General features: G+C 43.6%; 1 protein-coding gene across 2 annotated transcripts in view; it reads right to left on the bottom strand.

The window, feature by feature from the left end:
- Positions 1-2255: 2255 nt before the first annotated feature.
- Positions 2256-24791, bottom strand: part of ALDH16A1 (aldehyde dehydrogenase 16 family member A1) — an 85042-nt gene continuing 62506 nt past the window's right edge. For both annotated transcript variants that reach the window (XM_044281655.1, XM_044281656.1), the window contains 2 exons: positions 18129-18254; positions 2256-2902 (listed from right to left, as the gene is read on the bottom strand). In XM_044281655.1, coding sequence (XP_044137590.1) covers positions 2729-2902; positions 18129-18254 — 300 coding nt within the window. In that variant the 3' untranslated portion in view covers positions 2256-2728. The remainder of the gene's footprint in view (positions 2903-18128; positions 18255-24791) is intronic.

Raw genomic sequence — 24791 nt, 5'->3', positions numbered from 1 at the left:
TGCAGCCCTGTTCTATCCACTTCAATTAAGTAGACCTGCAATACTAGACATAATATGTGGACATAATATGTAAGAAAGCAGCCATGTTTATTTCATAATTGTGGACAGCCCCTTTAAACTGTTGATTTAAGGGAAATAGGAAGAAGAAGAAAAAAAGGAGGAGGTTTATTCAGACACTAAAGGATCTAGAAAGGAAAATCCCCTTGTGTCTTACAGTAGGCGCCGACAGTGGTGGTGACTGGAGTTTGAGTAGCGCAAGGGTGGCAGCCGAAAAGTGTCCAGTCAGGGCACTTAGTGTAGATTTTGAAAAAACAAAAATAAGGGTGGGGGGAAAGGTACAGGAGAGGCACCAAAACAGAGCAAAAAAAATACACTAAAATTTATTTCGTATCAAGGTGCTAAAATGTTAGGATATTATACATGTAGGTAAAAAAAAAAAATATATATATAATAAACATAAAAAACTTTTAATAACAATTTTAAATCTAAATGGAAAACCTTTTTTATATATATAAAAAAAAAGGAAAATAGAAAAAGAATTGTTGAAATAAGATAAAATGAAGTCCCTGCTGTGGTGACCACAGAGGGTTAAAGGTGGAGGTTAAAAACCAACGTTAAAAACAAGGAATAAAATGGATGAACAGACATCCAATGAGGCACTTACTATACTGGGGGGTCGTCAGCAGGATAAGCAGGTGTTTTATGCTTGATACGAAATAATTTTTAGTGTATTTTTTTGCTCGGTTTTGGTGCCTCTCCTGTACCTTTCCCCCCACCCTTATTTTTGATTTAAGGGAAAGGTATGGAATTATTAAAAACACAACTAGCCCTCATTATCTTGCACCTACTACAATAGCTCAAATATGTAGCCTAAGGCCTCATGCACACGACCGTTTTTTTTCTAAGGTCCGCAAAAACGGGGTCCGTAGGTCCGTAGGTCCGTGATCCGTGACCGTTTTTTCGTCCGTGGGTCTTCCTTGATTTTTGGAGGATCCACGGACATGAAAAATGAAAAAAAAAAATCTAAGTCAAGTTTGCCATTGAAATGATAGGAAAAAACGGACACGGACACGGATCACGGACGCGGATGACAATCTTGTGTGCATCCGTGATTTTTCACGGACCCATTGACTTGAATGGGTCCGTGAACCGTTGGCCGTGAAAAAAATAGGACAGGTCATATATTTTTCACGGCCAGGAAACACGGATCACGGATGCGGCTGCCAAACGGTGCATTTTCCGATTTTTCCACTGACCCATTGAAAGTCAATGGGTTCGTGAAAAAAAACTGAAAACGGCACAAAGGCCACGGATGCACACAACGGTCGTGTGCATGAGGCCTTAAGGAAAGTACCTAGAAGGGGAAGCTTAAATGACAAATGATGACAATCCATGTTTGTACACGGTTCCTTTATAATGTTTACTATTGTATGACTTTGGATATCAATGTCGCAATGATTTCCATTTATATGTCATGTTCATATGATCCTGTTATTTGACTATATAAAAAAGGAAAAAATAAAGAATTTATAAAAAAAAAAAAAAAACACAACTAGCCCAAAATATTTGAAATGTATAATTTTATTGTAAATCTAAGGTTTTGGTCGACATTCTTCATTAAAGGACCAATAAACTCACCTCATTTCCAACCTCCGTTACTATTCCACTGTATTAGTTATACAAGTTTTCAATAACTGCTGGCTCCCCTGTATATGTTGGGGGAAATGTTAGACCCACTTTCATGTTCGCGGCCAATATAGTGGCCCAATACATTTGATTTTTGGTGCAAACTGCTAACAATCTAATGTGTATTTTGGATCACCAATATTGGTTTATAAGAAGTTCCTGCATAGACCTGCCAACTAATATCTACAGCCAATTTAGGCTAGTTTCACACTACCGCTTTTATATTCGGCAGTCTGTTCTGGCAGATCTCCATTATAGTTAATGGGGCCGGACGGCAACATGGTATGCGGGAATGCAGACAGATGCGTCAGGCTGTTCTCTGTTGGAATAGCCTACTGGATATAAAAGGGCTAGTGTGAAACTGGCCTTGTTTATGCAGGAAGGAGGCTAATCTTATAAAACTTCTTTAAGGGTACTTTCACACTAGCGTTATTCTTTTCTGGTATTGAAATCCGGTAAAGGGTCTCAATACCAGAAAAAAAAAAAGCATCAGTTTTGTCCTAATGCCTTCTGAATGGAAAGCAATCCGTTCAATATACATCAGGATGTCTTCCATTTCCTCCCTTGTACAGTATTTGACCAGACAAAATACCGCAGCATGCTGTGGTATTTTTTCCGGCCAAAATCCCGGAACAATACCACACTTGCCGGATCTGGCATTTATTTCCACAGAGATGTATTAATGCTGGATCCAGTACCAAGTCTTCCGGAAAATGCCACATTGCCAGATCCGGTTTTCCAGTCTGCGCATGCACAGAGCTATGGGAGGAGCTATTTTTGCTTTTGATCTTTAAATTCCGGATCAGTTATTTCGTATGATACCGGATGAGACGGATCCGGTATTTCACCGGATAAGCTTTCCGTTTGTACACGGTTTGCCGGAACCGCCTGCCAGAATCAAAAAACGCTAGTGTGAAAGTACCCTAAGAAAGAAGGGCACATAATCTTTGATGGGTTTACAGGTCCTTGGAAATGCACTGAGGTATTAATTGAATGTACTGTAAGTCATAAGGTTCCCTGACTGCAATAAGGCTTCACCATGTTAGTTTGCAAATATTTCCCCCATGGGTATCCAGATGTTTTTGCACTGGGTGGCATGATACAGGAACTCTTCACCTTCTCCCTCCTGGGGGTTCTCCCAGTCTCTGGTGAGCCCGTAGTTTACCCAGGTTTGCTTGCAATTTTCGGCAGACGACCACTCCATAAATTTAGATCCCTGTTAAAAGTGAAAAAGAAACAAGTTACCCAGGGGAGTCACTGATGTCTGATGATACGCTGCTTATGCAGTTATGGAATAGAAATTCTGAAATTTTGCGGAACAGGTGTGGACCCATTCATTTTCGAAGGGGCCGGAATGTGCTGTCCGCATCTGCGGATCCGCACTTCCATTCCGCAAAAAAATAGAACACATGGACAAGAAAAGGCATTTTCTATGAGAGTGTCAGCGATGTGCAGTCTGCAAATGCGGAACGCACATTGCCGGTGTCCGTGTTCTGCGGATCTGCAAAACACATACGGACGTGTGAATGGACCCTTAATCAGCATACAGCTCGTCCGTAAAATGGCAGTAGATGGAGGCAGTCCATTGTTAGCCTGCGCATGCGCTGATTTCCTAGCCTTCCAGGACCTGCACCTATGTTATTGCCCAGGTCACTTCTCTTCACAGCTGGCCTCACTCTTGGATAAAGATCTGATACTAGTCAGAAACAAATGGAAAAACAAGCTTACACAGTGTTCCCCTTGCTGTTAAGGCTGTATTACATTTAAAAAAATCAAGACGAAGATTGTCCGGAGGGAAGCGTTTTTACAGCAATCGCCTCCTCATTAGCGGAAGAGAACACTGCTATTACAGGCAGCGATCTCCTCCACAGTATGAGGAGTACAGATCGCTCATCCCCATACTGAATCATTGTTTGCTGGTAGCAGAGCATGCTTAAAAATCTAGACTGCCTGGGTAATTGGTGGCAGCTAGCGAGCGTTCATACTATCGGCCAGTGTAATACAGGCTTAAGTTTGCTGGTTCAGTCATCTGTCCGCACTAAGTATGATGTAGCAGGTCACTATCTGAAAAAGTGAGGCCAGCTGTGAAGATATGTGGCCAGGTCAATAACATAAAAGCATGCAGCTGAGATCCGGTACTGCTTTTTAAGGCTCATGGCTGCGAGCGTAAGCGCTCAGTGCCGTATTGTGGATGTGGACGGTAAACAGTCGGTCCGCAATATATGGGCACTGGCCGTATGCACTCCGTGGTGAAGATCTAGAAATGTACAACACAGACATATAAAAGTATAAAATATCAAATCTTTATTGTTACATACATAACATAATAATAAAAAACATATGTGGCAAAGTGGACACAGGAATGACACCGGACTAACACCCAATGCAGTAACACCCATCTACCCCTGACAAAAACCAAATAGATGCCGATGCAATAAATATGGTAAAGTGCAAAGTGTATGGGAGAAATAGCTGCTCAAATGAATACAGGCCAATAGTCTTAGAAACATAGAAAGTGTCGGCATATAAGAACCATTTGGCCCATCTAGTCTGCCCAATATACTGAATACTATGGATAGCCCGGGGCCCCATCTTATATGAAGGATGGCCTTATGCCTATCCCATGCATGCTTAAACTCCTTCACTGTATTTGCAGCTACCACTTCTGCCGGAAGGCTATTCCATGCATCCACTACTCTCTCAGTAAAGTAATACTTCCTGATATTACTTTTAAACCTTTGCCCCTCTAATTTACTATGTCCTCTTGTAGCAGTTTTTCTTCTTTTAAATATTCTTTCCTCTTTTAACCCCGCCTTGACCCTGACGCGCGTTTCGCTGTCGCTTCTTTAGGGTCCGCTGTCATGCCTGTGTTCACTTTGCCACATATGTTTTTTATTATTATGTTATGTATGTATTAAAATAAAGACGGCCCATAAACGGACCGCAAAACACTTAAAAAAGCCAGGCGGTCGTGTGCATTGAGCCCTAAGGCCTCTTGCACACAAAGTTTTTTTTTCCGTTTCCGTTTGCGTTCCGTATACGGAACTATTCATTTCAATGGATCCGCAAAAAAAACTGAAGGTACTCCGTATACCTTTCGTTTCCGTATTTGTTTTTCCGTTTCGTTCAAAGATAGAACATGTCCTATTATTGTCCGCATAACGGAAAAGGACAGTACTGTTCTATCAGGCGCCAGCTGTTCCGTTCCGCAAAAAAAACGGAATGCACACCGACCTCATCCATATTTTTTGCGGATCTGTTTTTTGCGGACCGTAAAATACTGAAAAAGCCCTATGGTCGTGTGTAAGAGGTGGAAAGGTCCATTCAAACGTCCATAGAATGGGTCCGCAACTGTTCCGCAATTCAAGACATTGTACTGTCCGCATCCGCATTTCCGGTCCGCGGCTACCCCAAAAAATAGAACATGTCCTATTCTTGTCCGCAATAGCAGACAAGAATAGGCATTTCTATAGGGGTGCCGGCCCGGTGTATTGCGGACCATTGTTTTGCTGTCCGTTTTTCATGGATCCGTTGTTCTGTATCTGAGGTTTAGTATTTTTCTGATTTAAGTCCTCTTCCGTTCCGTTATTCCACAAAACATATCCGTATGGTTTCTGTAAGCGATCCGTTTTTTGCAGATTTTGCAGTATTTCTACAGCATTGAACCGCAAAATACGGATGAAATATGGATGACATATGGATGTGTTCTGTGAACGTTCCGTATTTTTTGTGGACCCATTGACTTAAATGGGGCCTCGGACAGTGATTTGTCGGAAATACGGAAATAAAATGCACACGGAGTACCTTCCGTTGTTTTTGCGGACCCATTGAAGTGAATGGTTCCGCATACGGTCCACAAAAAAAAACAGAACGGAAGCTGAAAGAAAATATGTTAGTGTGCATGAGCCCTAATACACAGGTATCAGCTGTAAGTAAGCACAATTCCCATTGTCAGGCATCCAAGTCCATAAACCTCTTGTACAGGAGGTTACAAGATCAGTCATCTTAGGTATCCACGACTATACAAACTAAGGCTACTTTCACACTAGCGTTCGGGTGTCCGCTTGTGAGTTCCGTTTGAAGGGGCTCACAAGCGGACCCGAATGCTTCCGTCCAGCCCTAATGCATTCTGAGTGGATGCGGATCCGCTCAGAATGCATCAGTCTGGCAGCGTTCAGCCTCCGCTCCGCTCAGCAGGCGGACACCTGAACACTGCTTGCAGCATTCGGGTGTCCGCCTGGCTGTGCGGAGGCGAGCGGATCCGTCCAGACTTACAATGTAAGTCAATGGGGACGGATCCGTTTGAATATGACACACTATGGCTCAATTTTCAAACGGATCCATCCCCCATTGACTTTCAATGTAAAGTCTGGACGGATCCGTCTGAGGCTACTTTCACACTTCTGACCGGAGCCACCGTCTGCATTATATGAGCGGATCAGTCTCAGACGGATCCGCTCTGAACGCAAGTGTGAAAGTAGCCTTAAGTTATAGATATACAGAACCAAGTGAGCTCTTTTCCTGTCATTACTGAAGATAAGATTCAGAAAATGAAGTTACTGGAATTCCTATATGAACTCTGAAAAAAAAAAAAAAAAAAAAAAAAAAATATTATTTTTTTTTACATCACCATATTCTGACCCCCATAATCTACTGAGCTGTGTGTGGGGGCTCATTTTTTGTGGTACAATCTGTAATTTTTATTGATACCATTTTGGAGTGTGTGTGACCTTTTGATCAAATTGGCCATTTTGACCCTTTAAGTTCAGCCAATCGCCGTTTTGGAAAAATATTTTTATAATTTAATAGTACGGGCATATTCGGACGCGGTTATGCTTATGATGTTTATATTTTTTGTTATTTATGTATTTTTTTTAAAAGTGATTTAAACTTTAATATTTTATATACTTTTAATTACTTTTTTTATGATTTTGAAGTTGTATTGTATTTGAAGCTACAAAACCCATTTGTTTTTAAATTCTGAAGCCTCATTGGTCTAAAAGAATTGCTTATTTCTTATGTTGGCCAAAATAAGAATTGCAGCTTCAATTCCGACCCAGCACATTGAAACCAATTACCGGCATCCTCATTGGCTGCAGAGGATGCCGGTAATAAACCCGGAAGTGCGAGCTTCCGGGTATTTCACCCTTTAGAGGCTTTAATGACCGCGATCGGCATTATTTTTTAAACAGCACAGGCCTGCCGGCCATGACGCCCGCTGCATGCGTGAGTGGGTGCCATGTTTGCACTTCACCATAGGTAATAAGAAAAAGCAAAACCGCATAGAAAGGCTGCATGCACATCTCTATATTCTAATTTATATTTTATTAAACAACACGAGACAAGTTAAAAACATTGCATACAATCAAGACCAAGTGTTAGGACAGAAAATTATGTCCAACACACGTCCCTATGATCACCAAGTGATAAGCCGCCAGAAAAATTCATATGTGATAAATAAGACATCAAATAATACTCAATACTTATCAAATATGGATATTGGCAAGCATGGTGCATAGGTGCAACGCCCCACGCGTGTCGCTGGAATCACCAGCTTCCTAAAAACTTTAATATAGAGATGTGCAGCCTTTGTATGCGGTTTTGTTTTTTCATATTATCTATGGTCTGGTATTAATACTGTGGCTAGCACTTAAGAAGCAAGTGTCCATGTGTGTGCAAGTGGATGAGGTGAGTAGTTTTTTTTGTTTACCACTGAATAGCTCTTTTTTTTGTGTACTTGTTTTTAATGGGCGATAGATGGGTACACTCCTGTCTAAACACCCATTAAAAACGGGCCAATTAATTTCAATGGGAGTCCGTCCAAAATAGTCCGTACGATGTTAAAAAACGGCCATGTGAATAGCCTCATAGACTTTAACTGGCTCTCAAAACGGCCGTGTGATGTCCGTTTTACACTATCGTCTGAATGTACAAAATCACAGAAATAAGATAATAATGCACTTAGTAAAGTAGATGCAAGCATTATACAGTTGCAAGAAAAAGTATGTGAACCATTTGGAATGATATGGATTTCTGCACAAATTGGTCATAAAATGTGATCTGATCTTCATCTAAGTCACAACAATAGACAATCACAGTCTGCTTAAACTAATAACACACAAAGAATTAATGACTAAAAACACACAAAGAATTAAATGTTACCATGATTTTATTGAACACACCATGTAAACATTCACAGTGCAGGTGGAAAAAGTATGTGAACCCCTAGACTAATGACATCTCCAAGAGCTAATTGGAGTGAGGTGGCAGCCAACTGGAGTCCAATCAGTGAGATGAGATTGGAGGTGTTGATTATAGCTGCCCTGCCCTATAGAAAACACACTCCAGTTCTGGGTTTGCTTTTCACAAGAAGCATTGCCTGATGTGAATAATGCCTCGCACAAAAGAGCTCTCAGACGACCTACGATTAAGAATTGTTGACTTGCATAAAGCTGGAAAGTGTTAAAAAAGTATCTCCAAAAGCCTTTCTGTTCATCAGTTTAAGGTAAGACAAATTGTCTATAAATGGAGAAAGTTCAGCATCGCTGCTACCCTCCCTAGGAGTGGCCGTCCTGTAAAGATGACTGCAAGAGCACAGCGCAGACTGCTCAATGAGGTGAAGAAGAATCCTAGAGTATCAGCTAAAGACTTACAAAAGTCTCTGGCATATGCTAACATCCCTGTTAGCGAATCTACGATACGTAAAACACTAAACAAGAATGGATTTCATGGGAGGATACCACAGAGGAAGCCACTGCTGTCCAAAAAAAACATTGCTGCACCTTTACAGTTTGCACAAGAGCACCTGGATGTTCCAGAGCAGTACTGGCAAAATATTCCGTGGACAGATGAAGCCAAAGTTGTGTTGTTGGAAAGAAACACACAACACTATGTGTGGAGCAAAAGAGGCACAGCACACCAACATCAAAACCTCATCCCAACTGTGAAGTATGGTTGTGGGGGCATCATGGTTTGGGGCTGCTTAGCAATCCGTCCAGGCCCTGACGCAGCAATCATCGAAGGAAAAATGAATTCCAAAGTTTATCAAGACATTTTGCAGGAGACTTAAGGCCATCTGTCCACCAGCTGAAGCTCAACAGAAGATGGGTGTTGCAACAGGACAACAACTCAAAGCATAGTAGTAAATCAACAACAGAATGGCTTAAACAGAAGAAAATACGCCTTCTGGAGTGGCCCAGTCAGAGTCCTGACCTCAACCTGATTGAGATGCTGTGGCAAGACCTCAAGAAAGCGATTCACACCAAACATCCCAAGAATATTGCTGAACTGAAACAGTTCTATAAAGAGGAACGGTCAAGAATTACTCCTGACCGTTGAGCACGTCTGATCTGCAACTACAGGAAACGTTTGGTTGAAGTTATTGCTGACAAAGGAGGTTCAACCAGTTATTAAATCCAAGGGTTCACATACTTTTTCCACCTGCACTGTGAATATTTACATGGTGTCTTCATAAAAAATAATAAAATAAATACATGGTGACATTTAATTATTTGTGTGTTATTAGTTTAAGCAGACTGTGATTGTCTATTGTTGTGACTTAGATGAAGATCAGATCACATTTTATGACCAATTTGTGCAGAAATCCATATAGTTCCAAAGGGTTCACATACTTTTTCTTGCAACTGTATATGGGCAAAGTCCTCAGTCCTCAACTGTATATGGGCAGAGTGAGGACTTTGTCCATATATAATGCTTGCATCTACTTTACTAAGTGCATTATTATCTTATTTCTGTGATTTTCTCCAATAATATGGCCAGTGACATGCGCAAATTTATATATCATACCGTGTAGGATGTTTTTTCTGTGATTTTTTTTATCGTCTGAATGTAGTCTTACTGAGGGACCTTATTAACAGAGAAATTATAAGACAAGGATTAGCAAGTGGCTAAAAATACAGTATATGTACACTGCTATTCTATTGAATTAATGACCATGGGGTGTAAATGGATAAGTAGCAATAAGTGAATGATTGTATATTTCAGGCATTGTTCTGTTGATTTCTATTGCAGAATCCTGATTTTAATATTGTGAATATAATTCCGCATGCACATGTCAAACGTTATATATTATAGAAGGATATGAGTGCAGTAACATGATCCTATTCTCTCTCCTAAGCCTAGACATTCCTCACCCTCTGCTGTAAGGTCAGAAAGGATATTTTAAATAGTATACTCATAGAATAGAAAAATAAGATGCACATGTATGCCTTTTAAAATGTGTTTGAATCTAAGATTAGGAAACAGATTCTGGCTTCTTTTATTAAAATGTTTCCTTTTTTTTGCAATTTTCTGCCTTATGACCATTATCAAACAGTAAGTTTAAAGAGGACCTTTCATGTTTTTTTTTTATTAATTGAGATAAATACCTTTTACTTGCAGGGTACCCCCTGCTGATGCTGCCTAATATTTTAAAATATCGCTCCTACGCCCAGCTGTGCCCCCCGCAGTTTTCACGCTCAGTATGTTAATACGGAGCATCGGTACAGGGAGGAGGAGACACCAGGGGGTTTCTTAATGGGCGTCTCCTTCTCCCTGGCTGTGACGCGCTCCGCTGTGATTGGATCGCAGTAAAGGTATTCATCTCAATTAATAAAAAACCATGAAAGGTCCTCTTGATTGCCTGTTATGTCTAGTAACCATACTGTTAACCTATAATTATAATGTGTATCTAACAACACTGAATTTAAAGGGCATCTGTCAGCAGATTTGTACCTATGACACTGGCTGACCTGTTACATGTGCTCTTGGCAGCTGAAGACGTCTGTGTTGGTCCCATGTTCATATGTGGCCGCATTACTGAGAAAAAGGGAAGTGCTTATACATGCAAAGGAGCCTCTAGGGGCAACAGGTAAATTGCCGTTACATCTAGAGTCTCTGCTCTTTCTGCAGCTACCGCACCCTCTCCACTTTGATTGACAGGGACAGGCAGTGAAAACATGATCATGCCTGCCTGGTCCTGACTTCTGTAAAGTCAAAGTGCAGATGGCACTGCAGGCGCAGAGAGAGCTGAGCCTCTAGGTGTAATGGCAACTCCCCCGTTGCTCCTAGAAGTTCATTTGCATATATGAAAACTTCACTTTCCTCAGCAATGTGGGCACATATGAACATGGGACCAACACAGATGCCTTCAGCTGCTAAGCGCACATGCAACAGGTCAGACAGTTTCATAGGTGCAAATCTTCTGACAGATGCCCTTTAACTTGTTCCCGACTACTTAAAGTATATATACACACACGTCGGTGGTCAGGGCACCCAGGGCTAATGCCTGCGACCGGCGGTAACGCCGATTGCGGACATTTAACCCTTCAGATTCCATGGTCAAATGTAACCACGGCATCTACAATAATAATAATAAAAAAAAAAGGCTCCCTGGAAGATCTTGCATGAAATCCCGTGCACGGTGACATATGATGTTACCACGACAGCCAACATGGGTTGGGGGATGCACTGAGCCACCAACGAATGTAATTAACACATTAATTTAAGTGTAGGCAGCGGGTGCCGGCAGCGGCATCACATACCCGGCACCCGCCCTCTATAACATGGTGCTACGAACCCTGGCAATTAACCCCTCAGGTGCCACACCTGAGGGGTACATTTCCAAGGATCGCAGCGCCATATCATGGAGGGCGGGTGCTGGGTATGTGATGCCGCTGCCGGCACTCGCTGCCTACACTTAAATTAATGTGTTAATTACATTCATTGGTGGCGCAGTGCATCCCCCAACCCCAGTATTATAAAGTATAATCATTGGTGGCGCAGTGCGCCCCCCCTGCAACTCCCCCAGTATAACTATTATAATAATTGGTGGCGCAGTGGCCACAGGCGCCCCCCCTCATTGTTATGTTCATTGATGGCAGTGGCCACAGGGTCTCCTCCCCCCTCTTCATTGGTGGTGCAGCGGCAGTTTCTGATCGGAGCCCCAGCAGTGTAATCCTGGGGCTCCGATCGGTTAACATGGCAGCCAGGACGCTACTGATGCCCTGGCTCCCTGCTGCTGTGTGTACTATGCACAGGGCAGTAGGGAGAGTGTGAAGTCCAATTCACCCTAATAGAGCTCTATCAGGGTGAATAGGTCAAGGGATTAAAAGATCCCAGGTTCTAGCCACTAAGGGGGCTAATAGTAAGTAAAAAAACAAACAAAAAAAACACTAAACTAAATACTAAGAGTTTAAATCGCCCCCTTTCCCAATTTTACATATAAAATATATAAACAATAATTTAAAAAAAACATATCGCCACGCCCGAAAAAGTGTGAACTATTAAAATATAAAAATAATCTCCTATGCAGTGAACGCCGTAACAGAAAAAGAATAAAAAAAAGTGCGGTTCACCATTTTTTATTCACCTTGTCCCCCCCAAAAATAGGATAGGACTGTTCTATTATGGGCCGGACGTTCCATAAAATGCGGAATGCACATTAGCACAAAGCTAGAAGAAAACTCCATTTCAGAAGGACTGTTTATTTCATATGATAAGAGACAATCATGCCTAGAGCGTGAACACAGTCCTATGATACTGAGGAGTTATTACTAAATTTGTTCTTTAAAGATCTTTCAGGTCCCTATCAGCTTCAACAACTGACGAGAAAGCTGAGCGACGAAACATTTCAAGTGCGCAACTTGATTCCGCAGAAGGAGGCCAAGGAACTCCTGGAATGTTTTTAAAGGACATGGACACCTTTTAAAAAAATATATATAAAAAAAATGTTTTTTACACAAATTTATTTATTTTGTGGAGAAAATCATTTCTCCAGTTGGTTCTATTTCTCTATCTTTTTTTCGTTTTTGTTCTACAGCCTGCTGTGCTTCCTACGCACAGTAGGCTGCTCTCAGCGAGTTTACAGAGAATTTTCTGTAACTCCTCCTGTGTGCACACGTGAGCACGCACCGTCTCCCCCCCCCCCCCCCCCCCAACCAGGATGGCAGAGCAGTGCAGACTATCAGCCAGAGGTTGCAATAACGCCTGTACAAGCGTCATAGATACCTGTTCAGGCCGATTTACTCCTTGGAAAAAGACTCATGTGTATTTGACTTTTTCTAGTCAGGAGTGCTGTATCAGAAGCTGCTAGGTCCCGCACACATGAAGCCACGCCCCTCTCACAAAAAATGAGTGAAAAGAAAAACACTTTATTCACCCCTATGGTTGCAACTAGGGATGAGCGAACTTGTGTTTCAAGTTTGTTGTACAAGGTTCAGGTTATGTAAGAATTTTGTTATGGATTCTGCTACCAAGGACCGTAACTAAGGGTCTATTCACACGTCCGCATTCGTTCCACAATTTTGCAGAAGGGGTGTGGACTCATTCATTTTCAATAGGGCCGCAAAAGATGCGGACAGCACCACCATGTGCTGTCCGCATCCGTACTTTCGTTCTGCGGCCCCGCAAAAAAATAGAGCATGTCCTATTCTTGTCCGCAGCCACGGACAAGAATAGGCATTTCTATCATACTGCCCGCCATGTGCGGAACGCACATGGCCGGTGTCTGTATTTTGTGGATACGCAATTTGCGGAAAGCAAAACAGTTGCGGATGTGTGAATAGACCCTTATGGTCCGTAGTAGCGGAATCCATAACGGAATTCTTAGATCAGTGTACAAGGTTCAGGTTAACTTGAAACACTTTTATATATATTTTCCTCCCAGCATGTGCGGCTGGGCTGATTTCCAGCCAGGTGAGGTCAAATACCGGACCGGAGTTTAAGTGCCGTTCTGGGTTTTGGCAGCACCTGGCTTTCCTTAAATAGGCAGCTGGGCTCAGCAGAGATGTCTGTTTTTGGGATCTGAGGTTTTGTGCCGTGCTGGATGGCTGGGGAAATAGGCCCCCTAAAGCCTCCTGTGAACTACTGGAGGCAGAACTGCCAGCAAGGTGTTGTGTGAACTTTCCATTGTGTGTGAATTAACACCAAGACTGCAAAGTTCCGTGCTGTTTTGTGCAATTGCTTCAAGTGTATTTTGCCTCTGTACTGCGCCTGCTTACCCCATCTACCGGAGCGAAACCCCACAAATATATACAGTACAGACCAAAAGTTTGGACACACCTTCTCATTCAAAGAGTTTACTTTATTTTCATGACTATGAAAATTGTAGATTCACACTGAAGGCATCAAAACTATGAATTAACACATGTCGAATTATATACATAACAAAAAAGTGTGAAACAACTGAAAATATGTCATATTGTAGGATCTTCAAAGTAGCTACCTTTTGCTTTGATTACTGCTTTGCACACTCTTGGCATTCTCTTGATGAGCTTCAAGAGGTAGTCACCTGAAATTGTTTTCACTTCACAGGTGTGCCCTGTCAGGTTTAATAAGTGGGATTTATTGCCTTATAAATGGGGTTGGGACCATCAGTTGCATTGTGGAGAAGTCAGGTGGATACACAGCTGATAGTCCTACTGAATAGACTGTTCGAATTTGTATTATGGCAAGAAAAAAGCAGCTAAGTAAAAAAAAAACGAGTGGCCATCATTACTGTAAGAAATGAAGGTCAGTCAGTCCGAAAAATTGGGAAAACTTTGAATGGCCCCAAGTGCAGTCACAAAATCCATCAAGCACTACAAAGAAACTGTCTCACATGCAGACCGCCCCAGGAAAGGAAGACCAAGAGTCACCTCTGCTGAGAAGGATAAGTTCATCCGAGTCACCAGCCTCAGAAATCGCAGGTTAACAGCAGCTCAGATTAGAGACCAGGTCAATGCCACACAGAGTTCTAGCAGCAGACACATCTCTAGAACAACTGTTAAGAGGAGACTGTGTGAATTAGGCCTTCATGGTAGACTATCTGCTAGGAAACCACTGCTAAGGACAGGCAACGAGCAGAAGAGACTTGTTTGGGCTAAAGAACACAAGGAATGGACATTAGAGCAGCGGAAATCTGTGCTTTGGTCTGATGAGTCCAAATTTGAGATCTTTGGTTCCAACCACCGTGTCTTTGTGCGACGCAGAAAAGGTGACCGGATGGACTCTACATGCCTGGTTCCCACCGTGAAGCACGGAGGAGGAGGTGTGATGGTGTGGGAGTGCTTTGCTGGTGACACTGTTGGGGATTTATTCAAAATTGAAGGCATACTGAACCAGCATGGCTACCACAGCATCTTGCAGCGGCATGCTATTCCATCCGGTTTGCGTTTAGTTGGACCATCATTTATTTTTCAACAGGACAATGACCCAAAACACACCTCCAGGCTGTGTAAGGGCTATTTGACCATGAAGGAGAGTGATGGGGTGCTGCGCCAGATGAACTGGCCTCCACAGTCACCGGACCAGAACCCAATCGAGATGGTTTGGGGTGAGCTGGACCGCAGAGTGAAGGCAAAAGGGCCAACAAGTGCTAAGCATCTCTGGGAACTCCTTCAAGACTGTTGGAAGACCATTTCAGGTGACTACCTCTTGAAGCTCATCAAGAGAATGCCAAGAGTGTGCAAAGCAGTAATCAAAGCAAAAGGTGGCTACTTTGAAGAACCTAGAATATGACATATTTTCAGTTCTTTTACACTTTTTTGTTATGTATATAATTCCACATGTGTTAATTCATAGTTTTGATGCCTTCAGTGTGAATCTACAATTTTCATAGTCATGAAAATAAAGAAAACTCTTTGAATGAGAAGGTGTGTCCAAACTTTTGGTCTGTACTGTATAGATATATATATGTCATTTATCAAACTGGTGTAAAGTAGAACTGGCTTAGTTCAGCTTACAATCAGATTCTACCTTTCATTTTTCACAGCTTCATTGGAAAATAAAAGGAGGAATCTGATTGGTTGCTATGGGCAAATAAGCCAGTTCTACTTTCCACCCGTTTGATAAATCTCCCCCTATGTGCTCTAGTATGAACTGCTATTAAGCTGCACAATAATATCAGTACTGCACCAAAGAGACCATCGAAGTAACAAAAAAAGTATACATTAAATGGTCATTCATTTGACTTGCATTTATCTCTATGTTATAGTTGACCATTACTGGATATTAAAGGGGTTGACTCATCTCAGACATTGGGGGCATATTGCTAGGATATGCCCCCAATGTCAGCTACTTCCATCAGCCCCATAGAAGTGAATGAAGTGGCCCCAGCTTGACAAACAGGAAATGGTTACAAATGTCCACTTAGCTAATCAATAGCCGTAGCAGTGATCCACCTCAGGCAATTTCCAAATGGTCTTAGGAGAGGCTGTAATACACTAGCGTTCCTTCCCAGCAATCGCCTGCTCATCAGTGGTAGAGACCACTGCTATTACATGCAGTGATTTCCTCCACAGTATAGGGAGGAGCGATCGCTAACACCATTGCTCGTCCCCACACCGAATCATTGTTTGCCAGCGGCAGATCTTGCTCTCTAATCAACGATTTTTAAACCTGCTGAAAGATTGCGATTGCCCATTGAACAAGCGTTTGGCCATTCATTGGGTAATTGGAAGTGTTATACGGGCAGATCATGGCTAACGACTGTTCCTACGAATGCCTATCAGTGATGATTTGCCCGACAATCAGCTGGTGTAATACAGCCTTAACTCCAGGTACTTTCACACTTGTGTTAAACTTTTCCAGCATTGAGTTCCGTCCCAGGGGCTCAATGCCGGAAAAGAACTGATCAGTTTTATCCTAATGCATTCTGAATGGAGAGCAATTCCGTCCAAAATTCTGAAACACTTGCCAGAATGCCGGATCCGGCCCCAAGTGTTACGGAAAAACGGATCCGGTTTTCCGGTCTGTGCATGTGCAGACCTTTAAAAATGTTAAAAAGATAAATACCGGACCCGCTTTTCCGGATGACAAGCGGAGAGACTAATCCGGTATTGCAATGCATTTGTGAGACGGATCCGCATCTGGATCAGTCTACAAATGGTATCCATTTGCATACAGGCGGCAGGCAGTTCCGGCAAAGATTGGAAAAACTAGAATCTATCAGGGTTGATTCACGCGGCCGTGGACTGACCGTGGCTCCCTTGACCCCGAACTGAGTGCATCATGGAGATTTATGGTGCAGTCAGTCTATCTGGAGAAAAGAAGTTGAGAAAATCCAGCTCCACTTAAAAAGGGATAGGCGTTTATTCAGCTTGCGGTTAAAAACTCATCCGAGGATACAAAATAGCAGTCTTGTCTAAGCTTTTCGGGCTACTAGAAACAATTCCAGCCCTTCTTGGTGTCATGAAGAAGGGCTGGAATTGTTTCTAGTAGCCCGAAAAGCTTAGACAAGACTGCTATTTTGTATCCTCGGATGAGTTTTTAACCGCAAGCTGAATAAACGCCTATCCCTTTTTAAGTGGAGCTGGATTTTCTCAACTTCTTTTCTCCATTGCCGCCCGCACCTGACACGGGCTGTCCGTGCTCACAACTAAAGGAAGGGCAGGTGAGAGCTGCTACACTCCTCTTTTTCTATATAACCCATAGTCAGTCTATCTGATCACAAATCTAATGTGAGCACAGTACAACAGACCCGTGATCAGATAGGAACTGACTGTTTCGTAAATCACTTGGATGCAGTCAGTTCGGGTCAGGGGAGCAACGGTCGGTCTCGGAGATGCAGGTGAAACATGGCCCGTGTTTCCCGAGCCGACCACGGTCGTATGAATCAACCCTAAGCCAGCAACTAGAAGCTTTCACATAATAACAGGTTATGGATTTAGGACCTCTAACTTTTATATTCTTATATGTATCCTTTGTTTAGACAGTTACAAGATCCTCACCTTAGGATTACCTCACAGATCAACAGAATGAAGTGCTGGGGCTCCTTCACTGCAAAACTAGACCCAGCGCCACACTCATCTATGTATCTCTGTCTAGTACTGCAGGGCTGCGCCACTCACTTGAAAAATGCTAAAGTGCTGTAATGGTCACAAATGCATTGGCATGGAGGGAGCTATGCTAAACTCTGCAGTAAAGGAGTCACTGTATCTCTCAGGCAATACCCCCACATTGATGACCTTCTATAAGCATAGGACATCAGTGTTTATGGGCTGTCTCACTTCAGCAAATGGCATTTATTATGTAGAGAAAGTTAATACAAGGCATTTCCTAATGTATTGTGATTGTCCATATTGCCTCCTTTGCTGACATGGTATTGCCTGAGGCTCCCACTGGTCACCATTACAGCACTTTGAGTGGAGCAGTGCTAGACAGAGATACATGGATGAGTGTGGCGCTGGGTCTAGTTTTGCAGTGAAGGGGCCCCAGCACTTCATTCCGTTGATCTGTGAGGGTCCCCATAGAACCAGGAAGACACCTGTATTCATATGTATATACAATTTCAGAAGATAAAGGGAATGTATCACCTCAATTGTTAACCAATTCAAAGAGCAACTTAAAAAAACTTATTTTCTCAGTGTTCTGAGCATGGTCTCTGACCCGTCACTGTGCAGGAAGAAAAGAGGAGCCCATGACCCTAATGGAAATGAAAAGTACAGAAAAATAAGCTGTGTTACCTCTTCAGATCCAAAGTACCACATTGCTTGTATATCTTGGTGTTCCACCAGATATTTGGACAAATGGTCCCGTCCACCGGTAAGTATGTTTACCACCCCTCCTGGAAGGTCTGAGGTGTCAAATACCTGTAAAAAGCATAGCAGACAACAATCAGTATAACTGGAATAAATCAAAACACTAAATAAGTTAATAAACTGGTATACAGTGTACAGGAGAAATTCAAAAAATTTGAATATTGTGTAAAGTTCATTTATTTCAGTAATGCAACTTAAAGGTAAAACTAACATATGAGACTCGTTACATGCTAAGCGAGATATGTCAAGCCTTTATTTGTTATAATTTGGATGAATATGGCTTACAGCTTATGAAACCCCAAAGTCACAATTTTGAGGTACCCTTTGCTCAGGGGGTATGCATTAATTAGCTGACTAGAGTGTGACACTTTGAGCCTAGAATATTGAACCTTTTCACAAAATTCAAATTTAAAACTGCATTAATGCAATTCCTTTTAATTTGCATTATTTAAATAAATAGACTTTTGCACAATATTCTAATTTTTTTTAGTTTCACCTGTATGTGTGGAAACTAAACAGAGAACCCACCTCCCAAAAGGTGCCTTTTAATTGTACCCCTCTCGAGCTCTTCAGTAAAAAAAAAAAAAAAAAACGGCCCTGTTACACCCAAATATTTCAAAAGTGAACTCATCAGTCCAAACCATCTGCTCGGGCATATCAGACTCTCACCTACAGTGGAATCCTTCAAAAGAAACCTGAAAACTCCCCTCTTCAGACAAGCCTACAACCAGTGACCCTGCTGCCTCTATACCGCCATGACCAGCTTTACCCTCACCTACTGTGTCCTTCTCCCATGCCATGTAGATTGTAAGCCCTCACGGGCAGGGCCCTCTCTCCTTCTGTACCAGTCTGTAACTCGTCTTGTTGATGCTTAGTGCAATTGTCTGTATTATGTATGTGCACCCCTTATCATATGTACAGCGCTATGGAATGAATGGCGCTTCAATAATAAATAATTGGGGAATTTCCAGGCTCGCATAACCCCTTTAATAGCGTCCTCAATGCTGAGAAAAACAGGCAAATACTTATCCATCATGCAATACCATCAGAGAAGCATCTGATAGGCTCCAAATGTATTCTGCAGCAGGACAACAACCCCCAAACATACAGTCTATGTCATGAAGAACTATCTTTAATGGAAGATTCCTGGAAGTGATAGTATGATCCCCAAAGAGCCCTGATATTAACATCATTGAGTCTGTCTGGGATAACATGAAGAGACAGAAGGATTTGAGCAAGCCCGCATCCACAGAAGATCTTTGATTAGTTCTCCAAGATGTTTGGAATAACCTCTCTGCTGAGTTCAAAAACCGTTTGCAAGTGTTCTAGAAGAAATGATGCTGTTTTGAAGGCAAAGGGTAATCACGCCAAATATTGATTTGATTTCTCTTTTGCTTTATTCACCCCAACTGCAATGTTTCATCCCAACACAATGAGGCCTTTCTCAAGCAAACAGGCATGTGCCATGGTACTCATATTTATACATCCAAAGAGACAATTCAATCAATTATACAACTGGGTAACACTGACATGGAAAAGGAATTAGGAATTTTAGTGAACAGTAAACTAAGCTGTAGAAACCAGTGTCAGGCAGCTGCTGCCAAGGCCAGAAAGAATGGGTTGCATCAAAAGGGGCATTGATGCCCGTGATAAGAACATAGTCCTACCATTTTACAAATCATTAGTCAGACCACACATGGAGTACTGTGTACAGTTCTGGGCTCCTGTGAACAAGGCAGACATAGAGCTGGAGAGGGTTCAGAGGAGGGCAACTAAAGTAATAACTGGAATGGGTGGACTACGGTACCCTGAAAGATTATCAAAATTAGGGTTATTCACTTTAGAAAAAAGACGACTAAGGGGCGACGTAATAACTATGTATAAATTTATCAGGGGACAGTACAGAGATCTCTCCCATCATCTATTTATCACCAGGAACAGTGACTGATGAGGGGACATCCTCTGCGTCTGGAGGAAAGAAGGTTTGTACACAAACATAGAAAAGGATTCTTTACGGTGAGAGCAGTGAGACTATGGATCTCTCTGCCTGAAGAGGTGGTGATGGTGAGTACAATAAAGGAATTCAAGAGGGGCCTGGACGTATTTCTGGAGCTTAATAATATTACAGGCTATAGCTACTAGCGAGGGGTCGTTGATCCAGGGAGTTCAGTAGAGGCAACCTTGATGCAGTGAGAGGGCTTATGCCTTTTGATCAAAATGTACACTAATGCCTCTTATATAGCATGCAGTATAGGGGGCCGTACACTAAATATTGCGCTGAGAAGGAGTTATAGATCAAAGCAAAGCTTGTGGATGTGCGATCATGTATTAAACTTGTACTGGATATGGCTAAACAGGTTGATATCACTGATGATAAAAACACCTGTACTATATATTCTGAAAAATAAAAATAAATGAATCTATAAAACCCCCCTATGTCAACCAATCGTCTGAGGGAGGGAGTTGTTGTTCTCTAATATTACTATTTTTCAGGACAAGATTTTGCGCCAATAGGCCACACAAAAAAAAAAGTTGACCGAGGTTCATTTCCATGGGCCTATTACACAGGCATATGCAAAGTGAATGAGCAGGAATGATCGCTACTACAGTCATTCAGTTCTATTTATTATCTGTAGCCTATCGCTGATTACACAGAGAGAAGTGCTACCAATAATCGTAAAGCTGTAATCCTGATGGAAGATTTAAATCAGCCGACAAACGAGTGATTGCTAGTTTATAGGCTGACTAGCAGAAGGACCCAGCTTCGCACGGGTATATTTCATCTAATTTAATGTTTGTGTGTGTTGTTAAAAGATATCTACAGTATCCCCCATAACAGTGACCTCTACAGTACCCCGCCCTTTTAAAAGTGACCTCCACAGCGGCCGCCCCTATATTAGTGACCTTCACAGTACCATGTCTCGTTAACAGTAGGAATGAGCGGACCCGTGGATGTTCTGGTTCGTGGCGTTCGGCTGAACTTCGGGTCAACGTTCGGGGCCTTAACTTGACCCGAACTCGAACCCCATTGAAGTCAACGGGGACCTGAACTTTGGTGCACTAAAATGGCTGTAAAATAGTAGCAGCAAGGGCTAGAGGGCTGAAAAAGGAAGCAAAATGGGGTAAAGCAGGACAGTTGCCCTGCAAATAAATGTGGGGAAATGACTTAAAATAACATAGAATAGAAAAAACTAAAAAAATAATAATCTTGAACTAGGAGGTGGACGTCATTTATTTTTATTTTTTCCCCATTATTATTATATATTTTTTTTAATTTGGGAAGACCCCAGAACATTGGGAAATAGAAAAGAGAATGCAAAGAGAAAGTGCGCTGGAGTATAACAATGGCTGGGTGCGGCCGGTATACTTGTCTACTCAGCACAAGGTACGGACAAGTCCTGTGGGATCCATTCCTGGTTTATTTTAATGAACGTGAGCTTGTCCACATTGGCTGTGGACAGGCGGCTGCGCTTGTCTGTGATTACCCCCTCTGCAGTGCTAAACACACGTTCGGACAATACACTTGCTGCAGGGCAGGGCAGCATCTTCAAGGCGTAAAGGGCAAGCCCAGGTCATGTGCCCAATTTGGAGACCCAGAAGTTGAATGGGGCAGACCCATCAGTCATTACGTGTAGGTGTGTGCACACGTTCCATCATGTTGCTAAAATGCTGCCTTCTTCTAAGACGTTCCATAGTGCTGGTTGTTGTGGCGTGCTCACAAAGCTTTTCCACATTTCGGCCATGCTAACCCTTCCTTCTAAGGTGCTGGCGGTGCCCCAGCTGCATTGGCGACTGCTTCCTCCTCTACCTTTGCCTTGTGCTTCCACTGAGCCCCCGCTGTCAGGTGTGAATGCCATCAGCATCGAGTCTACCAGAGTACGCTTGTACTTGCGCATCTTCTGATCACGCTCCAGTGACGGAATTAAGGACAGCACATTGTCCTTGTAGCGGGGATCCAGTAGGGTGACCACTCAGTAATCAGCACTGGTCAGAATGTGGGCAACTCGGCAGTCGTTGTGCAGACACTGCAGCATGTAGTCGCTCATGTGTGCCAGGCTGCCCAGAGGCAACGACAAGCTGTCCTCTGTGGGAGGTGTATTGTCTGTGTTCCCTGTATCCCCGCAGCCATGCTCCATTGATGCCCATAAGCTGCTTTGGGTCCCACCCTGCTGTGAACATGGTTCCTCCTCCTAATCCAACAGAACTGTGCCCTGGCTGGACAGTTGTGTACCTGGCCTCTGTTGGTGCAGGAACCCACCCTCCCAGCCACTTGTGAATGACTGGCCTGATAATCATGAAAATGATCCCTTTTCCTCCATCGCCCTAAGTGTTTATTCAAGGAGACATAGAAGTGGGATAGTAATGCTGAGGACGGCGTCATCGGCACTGGCCATGTTGGTGTACTCGAAACAGCTAAACATGGCACACACGTCCCGCATGGAGGCCCACTCGTTGGTGGTGAAGTGGTGCTGTTCCGCAAAGCGACTCACCCTTGCGTACTGCAACTGAAACTCCACTATTGCCTGCTGCTGCTTGCACAGTCTCTCCAGCATGTGCAAGGTGGAGTTCCACCTTGTGGGTACGTCGCATATGAGGCGGGAAGCCGAAGTTAAGCTGCACCGCAGACAGGTGAGCAGCAGCAGGGTGAGAACGCTGAAGGTGCGCACAGACGGCATTTCTGTAGAAGCTCTGACATATCGGGGTCATTTTTCAGGAACCTCTGCACCACCAAATTCAGCACATGCGCCAGGCAAGGGATGTGCGTTAAACCAGCTAGCCCCAGAGCTTCTACGAGATTTCGCCCGTTGTTGCACACCACCAGGCTAGGCTTGAAGTTCAGTGGCACCAACCACTTATCGGTCTGTTCCATGCCTTCTAAGCGGTGTGTGTTTTTCCCCCCAAACAGATAAGTTTCAAAACAGCCCGCTGCCGTTTTCACCTGGCTGTGCTGAAGCTGGTGTGAAGTGAAGTGAAGGTGTTACATTGAACGCATGAGGAGGTGGTAGAGGAGGAAGCAGAGTTGGAGGAGGCAACAAGAAATGTCCTGCAATCCTTGGTGGCAGTAGGACATGCTCCAAACTGCTATCAGCATCAAGCCCAGCCGTCACTGCATTTACTCAGTGTGCAGTTAGGAAGATATAACGTCCCTACCCGTATTTACTGGTCCACGTATCGGTACTTATGTGGACCTTGCCACAGATGGCGATGCGCAGTGCACACCTGATTTTGTCCGCCACTTGGTTGTGCAAAATGGCTCGCCTGGAAAAGTAGTGGCGGCTGGGAACCACGTACTGTAGAACAGCCACCGCCATAAGGTTTTTAAAAATTCTCTGTCTCCAGACGACGGAATAACAGCATTTCAAAGGCCAGGAATTTTGAAATGCTGGCATTCAAAGCCAGGGATCGTGAGGGGGGGGGGGGGGGGGGATAGGGGGGTACTTCCTCTTTCTCTCCAATGTTTGGGGGATGGACAGCTGAATGCTTCCATGGGACAGTGTGGACATGCTGGGTGATGGTGGTGGAGGTGTTGCTGCCACATTCTCTGTTTGCGGGGTGGCAGGTGCCACTGTCACTCCAGAGGGGGAGGAAGAGGCCGAGACTGCAGCAGAAGAGGGAGCAAGAGGAGCCCGAGATCTTTTGTGGTTTTTCAGGTGTGTACTCCACTGCAGCTCGTACTTTGCATTTAGATGCCTGGTCATGCAGGTGGTGCTCAGGTTGTCGTCAGCACATTGTCTAAGGAAGTGCCATGCCATGGAACTCCTTGGAGCTAGCTTTGGTGTGATCAGTCCCTGGGTGCGGTGGGCAGTAGCAGGCATACTGGTTATGGGATGGCCACTCTGTTTTTGCACCCTGCTCTCTCTTTTGCTGTGCGGCTGGCGCTGTGCGACCACCGCCTCTTCCTCTGAACTGCACACGTCACTCGCATGACCTTGATTCCATGTGGGGTCTAGGACCTCATCATCCTCCACATCATCTTCCACCCACTATTCACCCCTGCCCTCCTTGTCGATCTGCACACTGCAGAAAGCCACAGCACCTGTGTTCCATCATCATAATCAGAGATGTGCTGCAGTGGTCCTCCCATGTCCACATCCTGAAAAATAAGTGGTTGGGCATCAGTGCGCTCAATCTCTTCCACTTCTGGGGCAGGGCTTGGTGGATGGCCCACGGAAACCCAGACAGCAGAGTCATCAAAAAGCATAAGAGACTGCTGCATGACTTGAGGCTCAGACTGCTTGGCTGCTTTGCAAGGGGGTGAGGTGAAAGACAGATGACCATGGGCCACAGGGGCCAACGCTGCGCTTTTCAGCAGGGGACCAGGTGGGAGACAATGTGAAGGAACTGGAGGCACTTTCAGCCATCCAATCTACTATTGCCTCTAATTGTTCTTGACTCACCATTCGTACACCGGTATTTGGGCCTACAAAATAATACTAAACGTTCTGTCGCCTACGAGCACCTGAGAAAGGCGTTTAATTTGGGAGTGTAGCTGGCACAGATAGACCCCGTCCTCTTCCTGCAACAGGAGCTCCACCAGCACCAGCAGCACCACGACCAGGGCCACGTCCCTTATTTGATGCTCTCCTC

The sequence above is a fragment of the Bufo gargarizans genome, chromosome 2, assembly GCF_014858855.1.
Source record: "Bufo gargarizans isolate SCDJY-AF-19 chromosome 2, ASM1485885v1, whole genome shotgun sequence".
In the NCBI taxonomy this organism is placed as follows: domain Eukaryota; kingdom Metazoa; phylum Chordata; class Amphibia; order Anura; family Bufonidae; genus Bufo; species Bufo gargarizans.
The sequence above is the reverse complement of the archived record's forward strand: the minus strand, read 5'-3'. Positions and strand labels throughout refer to the sequence as shown.